The sequence below is a fragment of the Phyllobates terribilis genome, unplaced genomic scaffold (genome assembly GCF_046119375.1).
Source record: "Phyllobates terribilis strain yellow unplaced genomic scaffold, ASM4611937v1 Scaffold_1__5_contigs__length_1240528914, whole genome shotgun sequence".
NCBI lineage: Eukaryota > Metazoa > Chordata > Amphibia > Anura > Dendrobatidae > Phyllobates > Phyllobates terribilis.
In genome coordinates, this window is record NW_027362761.1 from 303,627,501 (window position 1) to 303,644,740 (window position 17,240).

General features: G+C 41.1%; 1 protein-coding gene across 8 annotated transcripts in view; it reads right to left on the reverse strand.

The window, feature by feature from the left end:
• Window positions 1-17,240, reverse strand: part of CIT (citron rho-interacting serine/threonine kinase) — a 217,511-nt gene that overhangs the window by 13,429 nt on the left and 186,842 nt on the right. For 4 of the 8 annotated variants that reach the window (XM_073673358.1, XM_073673351.1, XM_073673339.1 and 1 more), the window contains 5 exons: window positions 13,821-13,901; window positions 13,399-13,534; window positions 9,421-9,560; window positions 7,543-7,635; window positions 1,561-1,684 (listed from right to left, as the gene is read on the reverse strand). In XM_073673358.1, coding sequence (XP_073529459.1) covers window positions 1,561-1,684; window positions 7,543-7,635; window positions 9,421-9,560; window positions 13,399-13,534; window positions 13,821-13,901 — 574 coding nt within the window. The remainder of the gene's footprint in view (window positions 1-1,560; window positions 1,685-7,542; window positions 7,636-9,420; window positions 9,561-13,398; window positions 13,535-13,820; window positions 13,902-17,240) is intronic. The other 4 variants (XM_073673362.1, XM_073673371.1, XM_073673347.1 and 1 more) reach the window with 1 other exon arrangement.

Here is a 17,240-nt window from a genome sequence, read left to right on the forward strand (position 1 = left end):
ATCAGCAGAGCGGCGTTTAAATTTGCCGCCCATATCGCTGATTGTTCGCATCCGGCGGCTGCGACCAATCAGCGTCGTATTAGCGAGGACCGGGGAGCGGCGCTGCCTGTGCGGGTACTTCCGCTGCGAGCAGCTGGGAGATGAGCGGCTGCTCGCAGCAGAAGCATCCCAACCGGCGGCGCAGCTCCCCGGTCCTCCGTTCACACTTGCCGTCGGGAGATCAGCGGTCCTAGCCGCTGATCTCCCGACGTTAGCCGCATGGAGGTCAGCGGCGCCGCCGGTCGGGGTAGTTTTGCTGCTAGCGCCGCTCATCTCCTGGCTGCATCACCGCTGACCTCCGTCCGGCAGATGAGCCGCTAACGGCCACCATCTTTTTTCTGAAATCCCGCGTCGCTGATTGGCCGCGGCCGGACCAATGAGCGACGCGGGATTTCCTGGACAGACAGCGGCCGGACCAATGAGCGACGCGGGATTTCCTGGACAGACAGACGGGATAAGACAATTATATATATAGATCGTTCATTATTTATTAGACCATACTGGGTTTCCTATCCCCCCTTTTTTTGGAGGTTTATTCCCTTGTCTATTTTATTAGATTTTTTATTCATTATTTGAAATAAAATTGTCAGTATTTTATCCTTACATTGTCAGAATCTCTTCTTATCTGGCGGTCATATTGCCGTGATAGATCTTTTTGTGGTAGAATTGTTTCAAAGTTGTCTGACCTCATGTTATTGGACTATTTTTAGATTTAAGTAAGTCTATGAAAGCCAGAATGAGGATCTCATAGACTTACATTGAGAACTTGTGACCATTACTGCTGGCCAGTCAGAAGCTGCAGTCACAAGATGGCGGAACGGGACTGGAGTGGGGCTGAGAAAAGCAGAAGACAGCGGCTGGTAAGTATTTTACTAGGGCAGGGAGCAGACATTAGTGATATCACTCCAGGGGTGAAATAAAAAAAAACACACGCTAGAGTGGTGCTACATAGTACCTCAATATCCTCTATAGTTGAAATTTCATGTTACTATGAAACACTCTTTATCACTAGATATTCTAAAAACAGCTTGTTCCCAATCGTTCATTCGCATCAGACATTTCGGAGCTCAGTTATTTAATACACAGAGGAAATATTGCCTTATAGTGCACAAATACCAATCACAGTTCAAGTTTTGTTCCATAAACTCTACATGAAAAATGATACCTGGTCACATACTTATTAATATAGTCAACTAGTGGCCAACATATGAAACCCTAGGCCAGTGTTTCCCAACCACGGTTCCCCAGAACAGAAGCAAAACTTTTACAGCAGGGATAGCTAATGGCTAAACCTGCTCAAGGAGGCAGAGCAAGAGTCGGGACTTATGAGACTCAATGCATTGCTTGGCAAGGATTAGAAGATGTGTTACCGCCTCCCTACACCAAGGTTTCTCGTGGTTGGTATGGGACTAGAGGTTTCTCTAGATGTAAACAGAATTGTTCAGGAGGTACCCCACAGTAATACGGTTGAAAATAACATTTCTAAGCATTGATGAAGTTGATTTAGTCTGAATTAGTCACCATGTAATTCCTCACCCTCCAGAGTGTATTGCTTCATCTCAATCTCATAGAATTTATTGGTTCCAATAATGATGCTGTAGCCGGTAAAATAGATACAACTGCAGGGCTCCGAGGTCTCAATTTCCTATATTACAACAAAATATGACATTTTAGGCAAGAATTGTTAACAGGATTAAACATTTCTAAAAGAGTCTAAAAGGCAGGAAATATGCTAAAATAAAAACATAACTGATACTTATTTTCAGTGAAGATATGCCTGAACACCCCTGTAAATGCTGTGCCCTTCATCCTAGCATCTCCACCGAGGGCAAAAACTAGCTACATCAGTCATGTGGGTCTACAGGCAAGGACAGTCGATGCCCACCGCAGAGGTGGGGAATTTAACAATTACATACTGGAAAATGCCCTAACACAGAATACATTCATTTTTTGCTTGCATAATAGCTGTATTATTTTCTAAGTTATACTGGGCCTGATATATTCTTGAATTTGTGCCCTTTCTGTCTAGTTTTTGGTGTTTTGCCAGTGTTTTTAATATGCGCCTTATTCTTGTTTTAACTTGTGCCCTTTTTTAAAAAAAAAAAAATGTCTATATTATATGTGTTTAATTTGTCGATGTTTTCAGCTAATTCAACCATTGTGACTTTTTAAAAAGTTGCAACAATTTTTTTTTTTTGCGAATGTATTCCAGTCCCCCCCAGAGTGTTTTCATGTATGCTTGAAATTTTTGCCACAAAATTGGCAACATTTTACCAGAACATGCTAAAACGGTTAAAGACAAAAATAAAGAGCATTTTTGATTTTATGCAAAATTCATGAACCTCTTGTGCCATTTTTAAGAATTTGGAGCAAAACAAAAAATGTCAAAGAATACCACAAGATAAAGTAAAAAGATCTTAAAAACCTCAAATGATGATTCAGTCTCTATCTCTCCACACTTCCTAGCAATATCTCTTAGTTTATAATAATACCACCACTCCACTTTACTTTTGATTAGGTCACAACTTGATGCTTCTACTTAACCTCAGCACTCCTACACTCCTCATCTTAGCACGCTCCCTAAAGTATGACAAATTTTTGCTGTAATCAGACCACATTATTTGCTTTAAAAGATTATTTTAGCCCTATCCATGGTTCATTTTATGTAGGGTGAAAATCATGTTCCATAGAAAATCATCTGATTAATCTTTAACTGCGCACCACTCTGCTGGAAATGTGCTATTTACCTCAAATGGTAAAAACCTGATAACTTAAATTAAGCTCTGAACTGTTTAATAAGCTTACCCCCATCACTGTCCTGCCGAGAATATCAAAGGATTATTTCTAAACATGCGCTTGCTCCTTTCTATAACAACTTCTGTTCCTGCAGATGTATAACACTCCTTCTAGTGAATTCAGAGATATATATATAGATTAGAATATATATATATATGCTTGAAGATTTACCTAATCCCATAGATTTTATTACTCCTTGGACCTCCCCTAATGTTATTTCCTAATTAAGGTTAATGCTTTGTTTATCTGTAAATTTAAGGAGGATAATATCTTTTCAGAAATAGACTCACACAACGTCACGTATTACATATCTGGTTATGCTGTTATCCTCCGTCACTCATTTATTAGTCCATTTAAAAACCTATTTATTGTATTTCATTTGTCACCTACAATACTGCCCCTTCAAGGGAATCTGACAGCAGGTCTTTGCCACCTAATCTAATATCAGTTTAGCGTAGAGACAGAGACTCGGATTCCAGCAATGTGTAAACTTACTGGGCTGCTTGGAGTAGTTTTGATAAAACCACTGATTTATCAGCAGGAGATCATCACTAGAGGACTAGTAAAACTGCAGCCAGGCATTCAAGCATTTTATTAAAACTAAAGAAAACAGTCCAGTAAATGATACATCACTGGAATCAGGGTATCTGTCCATACATCATGCTGCTCTCAGATGAGTTAGCAAAAACCTGGTGACAGATTCCCTTAAAGGCCTTTTTGGATGTTGTTCAAAAAATAAACACACAATGTGGATTATTCTTTAGATATTTATGGTCTATAGTCATCTGCTCTCAACAAATAAAACTAAGTTCACATTTCTGTTCACACATTGGGTTTGTGTGTTCCATTTAGAAGAACAGACAAATGGAACTCATGTGCATGATTTGCCTTCCGGTCAAAAGACTGACACCAAAGAGAGCCCTGACCGCCCCTATAATCAATGCGTCCGTTTGCATCAGTAATGTAACATATCCATTTTGGACATGAATTCAGTTTGTCTGTTAATCTAAAGCAGGGCTGGGCAATTAACTTTCCAGAGACCTTGACTGTTGTGGAGGCCAAACAAATAGGCTAAAATTAATTCTGCTCAATATTAATATTAACATAGTAATTATAATTATTTTATATTAATATTAATTGTATCACTAAATATTGATCAGAGATAAGCAGGGCTGTGGAGTCGGTAAGCCAAACCACCGACTCCTCAATTTCCTGACTTCTGACTCCGACAGATTCCACAGCGCTACCTCACTACTGAGCGTGTACATAAAGTGCAGCACAGATCATCTCACTGCCTCACTACTGAGCGTGTACATAAAGTGCAGCACAGATCATCTCACTGCCTCACTACTGAGCGTGTACATAAAGTGCAGCACAGATCATCTCACTGCCTCACTACTGAGCGTGTACATAAAGTGCAGCACAGATTCATCTCACTGCCTCACTACTGAGCGTGTACATAAAGTGCAGCACAGATTCATCTCACTACCTCACTACTGAGCGTGTACATAAAGTGCAGCACAGATTCATCTCACTGCCTCACTACTGAGCGTGTACATAAAGTGCAGCACTGATTCATCTCACTGCCTCACTACTGAGCGTGTACATAAAGTGCAGCACAGATTCATCTCACTGCCTCACTACTGAGCGTGTATATAAAGTGCAGCACAGATTCATCTCACTGCCTCACTACTGAGCGTGTACATAAAGTGCAGCACAGATTCATCTCACTGCCTCACTACTGAGCATGTACATAAAGTACAGCACAGATTCATCTCACTGCCTCACTACTGAGCATGTACATAAAGTGCAGCACAGATTCATCTCACTGCCTCACTACTGAGCATGTACATAAAGTGCAGCACAGATTCATCTCACTGCCTCACTACTGAGCATGTACATAAAGTGCAGCACAGATTCATCTCACTGCCTCACTACTGAGCGTGTACATAAAGTGCAGCACAGATTCATCTCAACTAAAAGCAGAGACCCTTAGATTAAGAATAGAACAGACATTTATAGGACATTTTATAACTTCCCCAAATTCTTATGAAAACATTTACAGCACATCCTGCATTGAACTACTGTACCCAATGTATTATATATTTTAGGAATTGGTCCATATTATACCAACTCCCAGTCCACCAAAATGGACACCGACTCCACAGCCCTGGAGTTAACTATGCCGACATCACCCTATATACAGTATTATATACCGTAAGAGCTCCCACATAGCCACCTATATACAGTATGAGGCCCCACATAGCCCCCTATATACCGCAAGAGCCCCCACATAACCTCCTATATACAGTATGAGCCTCCACATAGCCTCCTATATGCAGCATGAGCCCCTAGCCTCCATATATAAAGTGTGAGCCCCACATAGCCTCTTATAAACAGTATGAGTCCCGTGACGATACATCTTATAATCTTAATCAGCCAGACGAGAAGATTGGTCAATCCAAGAGAAATACACTATTGTGTTTATGTTGACTTGTAAATGTATGTGTATTTCTGTGGCTGGGAAAGGACAGACCAGTATTTGAACAACCCTGAATGTGGACTTCTATTAGTCCGTGGAACAATGAAAGTTTGCTAATTATGTTGATTAACCATTGTGTGGACCCTGTAGCTTGTTGACTCACAAAATAGGAGAACAAACTACGTAAAGTCATTAAATGCTCAAACAATGAGACCTGAGCCCTGTGAGTAATGCCCTCCCTAACCCCTTACCTGTGAATGTGTACTTGAAAGGACAACTGTAACTATTTAAGGGATATGTGCCTCTGTAGCAGGGGGATTTGAAACTGTGATTGGAAAGAGACTTTACAAGTAGAATGAAAGATCTGACACACTTTCAGGAGAGTAGCTTGTAGAATGGCTCGATCCAGAGAGACACAGATTTGGATTCTACATGATTCCGGTCTAAGGGTATATGACTGACTGGAAAGATATGGATCTGCTCCATTTACCATCAGAGAGCCCATGGATACATTTGGGGAGACCAGGTTGGGACAATGAAGTCACCTGGCCCCATGGATATGTTGTTTGGGGTTGCCAGGTTGCACCCTCCGTTCACCTGGAACCCATAGAGACATTCGGAGAAGTCAGATTGGGACCAGCCGGTCATCTGACCACATGGAAACTCTCGGAGAGGCCAGAGTGGGACCCTCGGGTCTCCTGGCCTTGTACCTCGATGGACTGTTAGCTTACCAAGCTAGCCGCTACCTTCTCTCTGTGAGGGCCCGCCAGAAGCGGGGGGGCCACTGGTTGAGGTAGTTAGCCCTGGAAGTCCCAAAGTCGCAGATGTTCTATCCCAGGCGGGCCAGCGGAAGGGTGAGAACTGTGTAATGTTGTACCATCTTGGGAATATGCTGGGACTGTTCTATGTGTCTATTGTCCGTTTTGTGGTTCAATAAAGTTTTGCCACACTGTTTTACCCTCACCCTGTGTTGTCTGAGTAGTATTACGCCCACGGAAGCAGGGCTGTGGAGTCGGTAAGCCAAACCTCCGACTCCTCAATTTCCATGACACCGACTCCCTCATACATGGCTCATGTTTAAGTGATAAATTTACTGTAGCACAGATTAATCTCAGCTAAAAGTCTAGACCCTTAGATCAGGAATAGGACAGACATTTATAGGACATTTCATAACTTTCCCAAATTCTTATGAAAAAATATTTCCCACAAAGTGCATTGAATTACTGTACCCAATTTATTATATATTTTAGGAGTCAGTCCATTTTATACCGACTCCGACTCCACAGCCCTGCACGGAAGACCCCGTGTGTTCACAAGCCCCACATAGCCACTTATATACCGCGTGAGCCCCCAAATAGCCTGCCCATATACAGCGTGAGCCCCAAATAGCCTGCCCATATACAGCGTGACCCCCCACATAGCCTCCTATATTCAGCGTGAGACCCACATAGCCTCTTATATACAGTATGAGCCCCACACAGCCTTCTATATACATAAAATATCCCATACACATGAAAAAAAAAAAAAACAACAACATATACTCAACTCGCTCCCGTTTCCCCAGCGCCTGCTGTCTCACACGATGATTGGTGGAAGATGGAGCCGGCAGCGCCGTCCTCCACTAATGTATTCACCATCCCCAAGATGCAGAGAGTGGTAACAGTGAGCGGCGGCGGTGGATGGAAAGCGGGCGGGGGAGGACATGGTGCGGCTTGTGGGCCACTATTTCAGCCCTTCAGCTGTCTTGGTCCGCTGGCCGGACTAGAACAGCCAGAGGGCCGGATGACGCCCACGGGCGCACTTTGCAAAGGTCTGCTCTAAAGGGAACACAGAAACGTAAGGTCACACAAAAATGTGAGCTTCGCCTAACTTGGAAAGTGTCATCTTATAAATTTCATCCAAGGGGCATCCCTTCTAATTTTAAAGTGACTGGTGCATGATCAAAAATGACTATATCCAAATATGGGACAATAACCGAAAAGTGAAAATACAACATTTAGGCCACGTTCACACGTTCAGTATTTGGTCAGTATTTACATCAGTATTTTTACGCCAAAACTAGGAGCGGTTGAAAAATACAGAAGTGGTGACGTGTTTCTATTATACTTTTCCTCTGATTGTTTCACTCCTGGTTTTGGCTGACAAATACTGATGTAAAATACTGACCAAATACTGAATGTGTGAACATGGCTTGAGGGAGAGAATAACATAAAATGAGCACGTACCTTTCTTATGCAGAATTTGCTGAGGTTTTCATTGTATCGCAATATCACCACTTTATTTAACATGGCAGCGCAAATGCATAATCCATTCTCAATCTAGAACGACACAGAAGTATAACAAATACCACATTTGTATTCACATTTCTTTCTAAGGTTTTCCCATTATTAATTGAAGGTTTTTTTCTGGGTTATGTAATAGGAGATTGATGGTAAAATTACTAGAGCACCATTAACACACCTAATTACATGTAGTACTACACATGTGGTCACACTTTTACAAAACTGTAATAGTGATAAAACCACACTAAAAGAAAATCAAGGCCCCGACTCACCTAGACGGTGGATTTTCTCGCCGGTCTTGAAGAGGGGGCATAGTGAAGTCAGACGCTCTTTTTTCATGAAGAGGTGTCGGGAGCGTCTGACAAGTGGTGTGAGCCTCTGTGCGCTACACCAGAAATCTCACACCTGTCAGGTTCTGGAGTGAGATGTCTGATGTAGAGAATGCCACAGATTGTCATGAATTACACAGGCTGTGTCCATCACATCTTCGCGTCCCACCCCAGCTCCGCCAATTTTGGCAGAACTGGGAGAAACTGACATTAAAACGCTAAAAGTCGGAAATTTCGATGCAGCTCCGAGTATTCCAAAATTTTCTGATTTATCAAAACTTTTACGTCACTTTTTGGGCGTAAATGCCTTGATAAATCTGGGCCCTAGTATTTATACTAGGTTTTGCTGGAGTATTGATGCAGCTCTCTGCTGTACCGTACTATGCCATGTAAATGTATCCTAAATTGCCAGTAGGTTGCACATGTTGACTACTGATTGCAAATGATAAAATCCTAATAAAGAGCATTGTGTGAACATACTCCTGAGTGTTGACAGGAAAAATGTTGCATACATTACACGTGTTTGATTTGTTTTGTTTTTTTAATGCATTCAATTGAATGGGTAAAAAAGTGTATCAAAAAATCTATAAGACTCTACATGCTGTGATTTTGTAAAAATGCACCGCAGCTTAAAAAAAAAAAAAAAAAAAAAAAAAGTGCAATTTTAGAAATCTCATTTATTTTGCAGCTACTGTAACAGGCTGCATTTTTCCAAAAAGAAGACGCAACAAAAATGCTACAGTGATCAAGCCCTAAAACTGCAAAATCCTTGATAAGGAGTCTAGGAAGCCCATGACCCTGTGAGACAGAACATCACATCAGTATAGACCAGCAGACACTCAACTGTATGCTGCCTCCATAAGGCACCGGGGTCTCCCTGCAATGGTTATAGGGCAGAATACCTCAATAATATGACGTGAGCTGGAACTAGCCCCATTTTATACTCACAGAACAGTATAGGCTCATAAAAGTCTATGGTGTGTTACACATCCATACCACCTCCTGCATTTCCTCTGGTAACGTTCACACTGCGCGCACTTCTTTCTTACAAAATGACTGTTTCGACAGTAGCATGTTTAGTTACCTAAAGTTCACCAGTATGAAGATTTGTAGGTGATTTAGTGTAAAAAAAAAAAAAAAAAATCTAGCAAAAAGTTTTTCTTTTAACTAAAGCATTGAAAATAACTTCATAAGCCGGAGATGTTTGCAAGTAGATGTGATATTACTGCAGCAAACATTTATACACTAGGTGAAGGGTAGTCATACATTACAGAATATTTGAATATTTATCATTATGTAGGGGGCTAATATAAAAAAAATCATCCCACTAACCACCCTGATCCTTCAGTAAGTGAAGTGCAGTGTTGCCCACTTTCTTAAGGCCATTCCTTTAGTCTTCTCCCCTAGATTTTGTAAGGTCAAGCTTGTACACACATGATAGCAAGGCCATTTTATGGAAAAACACATAAAATCTTATCAAATTGTCACTTACCTTTCCAGCAGCAAATAGATGACAGCCTTTAACAGCCTCAAACACTGTGAGAGCAACCTCTGGCTGTGCTGGCAGATGGGCCTGGGCCAGAGACTGCTTCACTTTCTTCACATCAATTAAGCACAATGCACGCTCTTCTCCTACAAACATAGGGAACAGTCAGGAGTTAAAGATGTAGGCTGCTGGTTGGCCGTACTTGCAGCATGGAACAAGCAGTGGGAGCCTTAAAGGGATTTTCCACCATGTTGATACTGATGACTTATCTTTTGGCTAGGTCATCAATAACACCAAGCACCCCAGGTCATAAGCTGTTTGCAGCAATCAGAGGTTGGACGTAACAGTGTCCGGAGCAGAACATACAGGCAGAGGCCGGAGCAGAACGGCCCAGCTGCGTAGACTGTATAGTGGCCTCTGCCAGTTACTACTGATTAGCTTCTATTATTTATAGGTGCTGAGCTGTAGCAGTTGGCAGTGACCACTAAGCTGTGTATGGAGCTGCGCTGTTCTGCTCTGGCCTCTGCCTGTATGTTCTGCTCCGGACACTGTTTACATCCACCTGCCCGAGCTAACAACATCTGATGGATGGTGATACCATGTGTCAGACTCCGATCCAACTGATAGTGATGACCTATCCTAAGGACAGGTCATCATTATCAAAGTGATGGAAAACCCCTTTAATCTGTCTTAGCGCCAAATCATTTTCCATCAGAGAGAAAGTCCCATAACATTTAGAACAATACAATATTCTACTTTTCAGACATCAACTTGTTGCTATGCTTGATGCTATTTATTATAGCATAGCTGGTTGAGTGTGCCACTCTTTCACGACTTGTATGAATGGATAAAAGATGCTCACAAAATACTTGACTTAACCCTCTATTTAATAATGATGGTCTATTAGGGTTTTGTGTAGACCAGGCTAATGAATGCATTTAACCTTGATAAGTAAAAGGCAGTTAGCTTGGTGTAATTATAACTTTAAAAAGCAGTGAGATCCGTGTGAATATACCTTTAAAAATCAGTCAGGTCTGTGTAATTACTCCTTTAAAAAGCAGTCAAGGCTGTGTAAATATACCTTTAAAAGGCAAATTGCCTCTTCAGAGAAAAAGAGGACTTGAACTCTATAGCGCCACCTATTGGAGGAAGCAGCAATCCTACAAGTCACAATCGACCCTTTAACGAGTCGTGCAATATGACTTAGGATAAAAGACAAATCAGAATCTCAATTTGCAGGCACGATGTTTCGGGCTGTTGGCCCTCGTCAGTGCAAAGTATGAGAACTGATTTGGCTAGGTGAGAGGCTCTGGACTGAGGTCTAAGGGGCAATGTTTCTCCTTGTGGAGAGTGATACCGGCTCTGGCATGCCATAAGTCATATTGCAAGACTCGTTAAAGGGTTGATTGTCACTTGTAGGATTGCTGCTTCCAATAGGTGGCGCTATAGAGTTCAAGTCCTCTTTTTCTCTGAAGAGGCAATTTGCATATTACATTTCCCAGAGGAGCATTGCACGGCGAATAAGCCTCCTTACCTTGGCATGCCAGAGTCAGTATGTCACTCTCCACAAGGAGAAACATTACCCCTTATACCTTATACCTTTAAAAAGCAGACAGGTCTGTGTAAATAAACCTTTAAAAGGCAGTCAGGTTGATGTAACTATACCTTTAAAAGGCAGTCAGATCTGTGTAAATATACCTTTAGAAAGCAGTCAGGTCGGTGTAACTACACCTCTAAAAGGCAGTCAGGTACAGTGCTGCTCACCATTTTGACACTCCTTCATTTTTTTCATAGACTGTACAATATCTTCAGAAAGAAATGGAAATGTACCAAAGTTATATCCTCAGGATTTTTTAATTAGTGGTCCAAAGTAATATAACAATAAAACATTGATTTTCAACTTCCATGTTGCAATTTCAAAGAAGAAACAGAATCAACAGCATGTGCAGCGCTAAAGGCACCCATAATTAATACTTGGTTTCAAACCCTTTGGCACTGCTGACAGCTGAATTTTCTCCCACTCTTCCTTTGCAGTTTGTTCAAGATCTTGAACGTTTGCAGGGTTCTTTTTCCCAATGGCAGATTTCAGCTCGCCGCAAAGATTTTTAATGGGATTGAGGTCAGGACTCATTGTTGGCCATTGTAAAACAGTCTATTTTTTCTTTTTCAACCATTCCTGTGTACTTTTGGATGTGTGCTTTGGGTCATTGTCTTGCTGGAGGACCCATGATCTTCGACTCAAACAAAGTTTTCTTACACTGGGTAGGACATTTCGCTCTAAAATCTCTTGATAATTCTCTGATTTCATGATTCCTGTGATCTGGTTAAGGCCTCCATTACCAGACGCAGCAATGCAACCCCATAGCATTATGGATCCTCCACCATGCTTAACTGTTGGTAAGGTGTTCTTTTCCTTATAAGCTTCATTGCGACATCTGTAAACAAACTGTTGCTTTGCATTGCCAAAAAGCTCTATTTTTGTTTCATCTGTCCTCAGAACATTTTCCCAAAAGGATTGTGGTTTGCCAAGGTACTCTTTGGCAAAGATCAGTCATTTCTTTTTATGTCTTTTCTTTAATGCTTTCTTCCTTGACCTTTGCCTATAAAGCTCTGCTTGGTTTAGTGTGCGGCGTATGGTACTTGTTGAAACAATCACCTGAGACTGTTCCAGGTTGGCCTTCAGGTTTTGGATGTTTGATGCGGTGTTTTTCCACCATTCGCACCAACCTTCGAAGACATCTCTTTGTCAATTTTCCTCTTTCCCCCATGTCCAGGGAGGATCTTGATGGTTCCATGCTTGGCAAACTTCTTAACATTGTGCACTGTTGAAACTGGGATACCAAGGTCTTGGGAGATGGCCTTATACCCTTTGGAAGTCTTGTGTTTGCTAATAACAGAAGTCCTGATTTCCTCAGACAGCTCCTTTGTCTTCACCATTGTGACAAAGGAACAGGGCCTACCATGTGGCTTTTCAAACACTGAAGTAATCATTCATTGGCTAATTCATGTCACATGGGCACCGACAATTAATCACAGCTTCATCTCTTTTGTGATTTACCACAGGCGAGACAAAATGTTTTTCCATACTAAATTAATATAAAGGGTGCCAATAACAAGGACACAGCAAGCTTTAGGTTTTTCTATTTTTCCCTCCCATTCTTAGTTTATCATTTGCTCTTCTGTATTTAACACGAGTGCTCTATACAAAAAAACAGTTTCGGATTTTAAAAACATTTTTCAAGCTGTTGTTATAAAGTATTTTAATTTACTGAGATAATGACTTTTGTGTTTTCATTGGCTGTAAGCCATAATCATCAACATTAACAGAAATAAACACTTGAAATAGATCACTCTGTAATGACTCTATATAATATATGAGTTTCACTTTTTGTAATGAACAACTGAAATAAATTAACTTTTTGATGATATTCTAATTTTGTGAGAAGCACCTGTATGTTGTGGACTATGATGGCAATGTCACATGCCACTTGCAACCAAAAATCCAGTAGCTGCAGATTATTTTGGCAGTTTTGTCACAATAACCATATTGACAGTTGATATATGTGATGTTCAAAGTGACGTTGTTGCACTAGCTTTACTCTTAACCCTGTACATTGAGGTTAATGTGGATCTGTGACCAGATTTCACAATATAAACTGCTTACATTACTAAATAAATCTTAGAGTAGATAAGGCTGGTGGATTTAATTTGAAAGTCCATGTCTACATGGCTAAAAGCAATACTGATATTAAAATGAGCATTTTAATAACAGGCAGGAAAACGGACAGTGGTTTTTCAATGTAAGTAGACCAGCCTCACATGGTCTATTGAGCTTTATGTTATAATGTATATAGTTTGTATTGTGAACCTAAAAAGATTTTAAACCAAATCTGATGATATACATCTTTACACTTTTGATAGTTTTCAACAGAATCTGAAATCTTTATATATATATATATATATATATTTTCATCATGCAGTCACCTGCTATAAGTAGGAGTTTCTCTAGCTCTTTCACGATATGAACTTGGAACACTGCCCCGACTCCAGGAATGTGAGTGAGAGAATTCTTTAACACATTCAGAGCATATAGGCCTTCCTCGGCTCCGACCAGAACAATCTGCAAAGAAAACATAGGCACACGCTGTGATGTATAATGCAAGGACAGATATAGAATATAAGAAAGAGCAATATGATATACTCAGCATGAATATCTGTCCAGAGAGAGGCTTTACATGAACTCTGATATGGTGTAATGTGTGCAAGCAATGCATTAAATACATAAAAAGGGAATATAATACGTAATACAGTGAAGCTCTAATGTATATTGGGGGTCCATACTTGTAAGTGCAGATTTCCCATTTCTCAGTGTAATGTATTAGGAATTACTCTGCATTCATGCCTACCTGCTCTGTTAGGGGTATGGTGCAGTTTATGTCCAGCCGGTCCTCCCCTTCCAGTTTTAAAAGGGAATTTCCAAGCAATTTCTGTGATCGTAAAGGGAAACAAAAGGACATAAGTCCAGAGAATGCCATGATCTAAGTTTACATATACACTGTGCCTGTGTAATGCAAAGAACATCATTCAAGAATGAGATTTAAAGAAAAAAAAACTTCCATGCTACTTTCACATTAATATTTCACCAATAGGGTGGGACACAAAGTGACAGTGACACATAAGGAGAGTGAGTAACGCAGCAGCTAGTGTAACAAGAGGTAACAAACACAACAGACTTGTGTCAAGACCATCTGTGTGATAATTACCTTTTCTACAAAACATGTCACCTCCAAAATACTCATCCTGATGTCATGAAAAGAGCAACATACAGTTACATACTAAACTTATACAAGGGGGGCAGCAATTAGAAGCAATCACAGATCTATACTGTCCAGATATACAGAGACTGTACAGTTGTGGCAGCCATTCAAATAATTGCCGCTGTATAGGACTTAGTGCAGTCAGTCTTTGTGCCGCCATACCAGAAGCCAGGTCATTATTTCTCAGAAGCTTTTTTGCTATAAGTGTGTGGATGACAGTGACTTAAATGTTAAACGGCCATCCCTTGATTAATGGCTTTGTGCAGCATTACAAAAAAAGGACTACATTTTCCCACTTGTTCATGGGATGAATTTGGATTGCTCCCCAGTCCCACTTATTGGAATAGCTGCCATACTAGACACATCATATGGACAAGTAAAAGGAGTTGTTTCTGCAAAAAGCAAGACTCCTTTCAGCCATATCTGCGGAAGCGGAGTGAAAATTAATATGGCCATTATTACAGCTTTCATATATTTTTCCAGTATCTTAAAAGGGTGTTATGAGATTGTCCACGGGCTCTGTCTGGTAATCATTAGCTCTGCGCTGCTGACTGCTTCCAATGTTATACATTCTATACGTTCTTCAGCAATTTCAGGATATCATTACATTACTAGACTCATTTGATGTTCAGTAATCAGGGAACGTGGTGCCAAGACTCCTACAGGAGCTGAAATATCGGCCATATTGGTTAATGTCCGCTTAATCTAAAAGCATGCAGTAAAGAACTAAAACGGACCTTTACAACCAAACAGATTAAGCAGGCACCTATGGTGACTTATTTTTTTTATTATTATTATATTTCACAATTTAGAAAGTTTTATAAAGTAACCTTAAATGTGCAAAAAATACAATAACTGGCAATACAAGTAACAGATTGCAGAATATGCTTACCTGTAATATTAAAGAGGTTGGCCACTTTATGATTATTTTAACAAATATGTTGGAAACATGAGTGCACCTTACTAATACAGCATATGGTTATATTAAATCAGCACCAGTTTCTTACTTTGGTAATCCAGGCCCCTTAGTTAATACAACTACCTCCACGCACTATGTGGCACTCATATCTCGGACATGGCCACTGATGAAGGGGTATCTATCCTGACATATCCATAAGCAACCTGTATTAAAAAAGCACTGCGAATGGGAGAATAGAGCATGCACAGTGTCCTTCAGTGGCGGCCACTGATGAAAGTGTCTGGTCACAAATCCCTCCGGAAAGTGGCTTTGGTCAGGGTGGGCAGTCTGTAAAGCCAGTACTAACAAGTGGGCACTGCTTCACAAAGTAAGGAACCATCTTTCAGTATGCTGCACATAATCGGGTTTCCAACATATTTACTGAACTGTTAATACAGAGTGGCCAACCCCAAGCAACACACCCAAAACTACACTACTGGAAAATGACACCTCGCATTCATGTTTATGCAAAAAATAATGACATCTCATTTATTTTTACAGGTTACACCTATGTAAAATGTTGAGGAATATATAGCAAACTTGTTTATACAGATCTGAATTATATATTATATATATAATTTTTTTTTATTATTATTTTGGATACATATCTAACCCACATACACAATTCTGTGCTTCAGTAAGTGTAGTGAGATCTGATTGAAAAGCCTAATTTTCCTTTCCCTAAAGACTGCAATACAGGCAAAACCTCAGGTTGACAATTGCAGTTAGTTTCTAAAGGAGCCAATAAAAAAGCAAGCTGTAAAAACAATCATAGCTTGTGCTTTTTTTCTCATCTAAACAACAGATAAAGAAAAAAAAAACGAGGAAAACCTGATATAATTCAATTCCTTGAGAACCCAGCCAGTTTTCACATTAAATGGACCTTTAGAGAGTCCCATACACTGCTGATTGTCTCCAGCGATCACTTGAATATATGGTATGTCATTGCTGGAGTGAAGAACATGGCTGATGAGCAGTGGTACTGTGGCGCACGGAATTTAAAGGGAATCTGTCAGCTGCTCCCTCATCTGAAAGCAGCCTGATGTAGGCAAACAGAAGCTGAATCCAATGATGTATCACTTAGTTTACTGTTTTAAGATTAAGCAATCCAGCAGAGCTGAGGAAGCTAAACCCGCCCCAATGTATATACAATGTCAGTGAGGTGCCCATCACAGAAGGGGACGTGTAAAGGCCCCGTCACACTAAGCGATGCAGCAGCGATCCCGACAACGATACGACCTGTCAGGGATCGTTGCTGCATCGCTAATACATCGCTGGTGAGCTGTCAAACAGGCAGGCTCACCAGCGATGAGGGGAGCAGCGATATCGTGGAAAGAATCGTTCCACGATGTCCTGCTCCCGTTACCAGCCTGCTGCTTAAGCAGGAGCAGGCTGGTAACTATGGTAAATATCGGGTTACTAAGTGCGCGTGTGCCCCTAGTAACCCGCTGTTTACCAAGGATACCACTCTGCTACGGTGCGCTGGAGCCTCCGCTCACTGTAGCAGAGTGGTATCCATGGTAAACAGCGGGTTACTAAGTGCGCGCGTGCCCCTAGTAACCCGATATTTACCATGGTTACCAGCCAGATCGTTGGACCCGCTGGTCACACACAGCGATGTGTGCTGGCCAGCGGGAGGCCAACGACCAAAAAATGGTCCAGGACACTTTGCAACGATCAGCGACCTCACAGCAGGGGCCTGATCGTTGCAAAGTGTCACACATAGCGACATCGCTGGTGAGGTCGCTGGTGAGTCACCAAAACCGTGACACAGCAGCGATCTCGCTAGCGATATCGCTTAGTGTGACGGGGCCTTAAGACTAGCAAGCACTTATTGCTCTAGTCCGAGCAATGATAAGCTCATGGTGCTAAAACAATCATTGCAAGCAAATAAAACCAGAGCTTGATAAGAGAGACATTCCTGAAATCTGTGTTTCAAGTCCTACCTCATGCGGTCTACAGATTACATGGCAAAAACCGGCTGACATATTCCCTTTAACAGAGGAGTATAGGGACTATTGTCATATGATTATATTCCCTGCCTTTCTGCC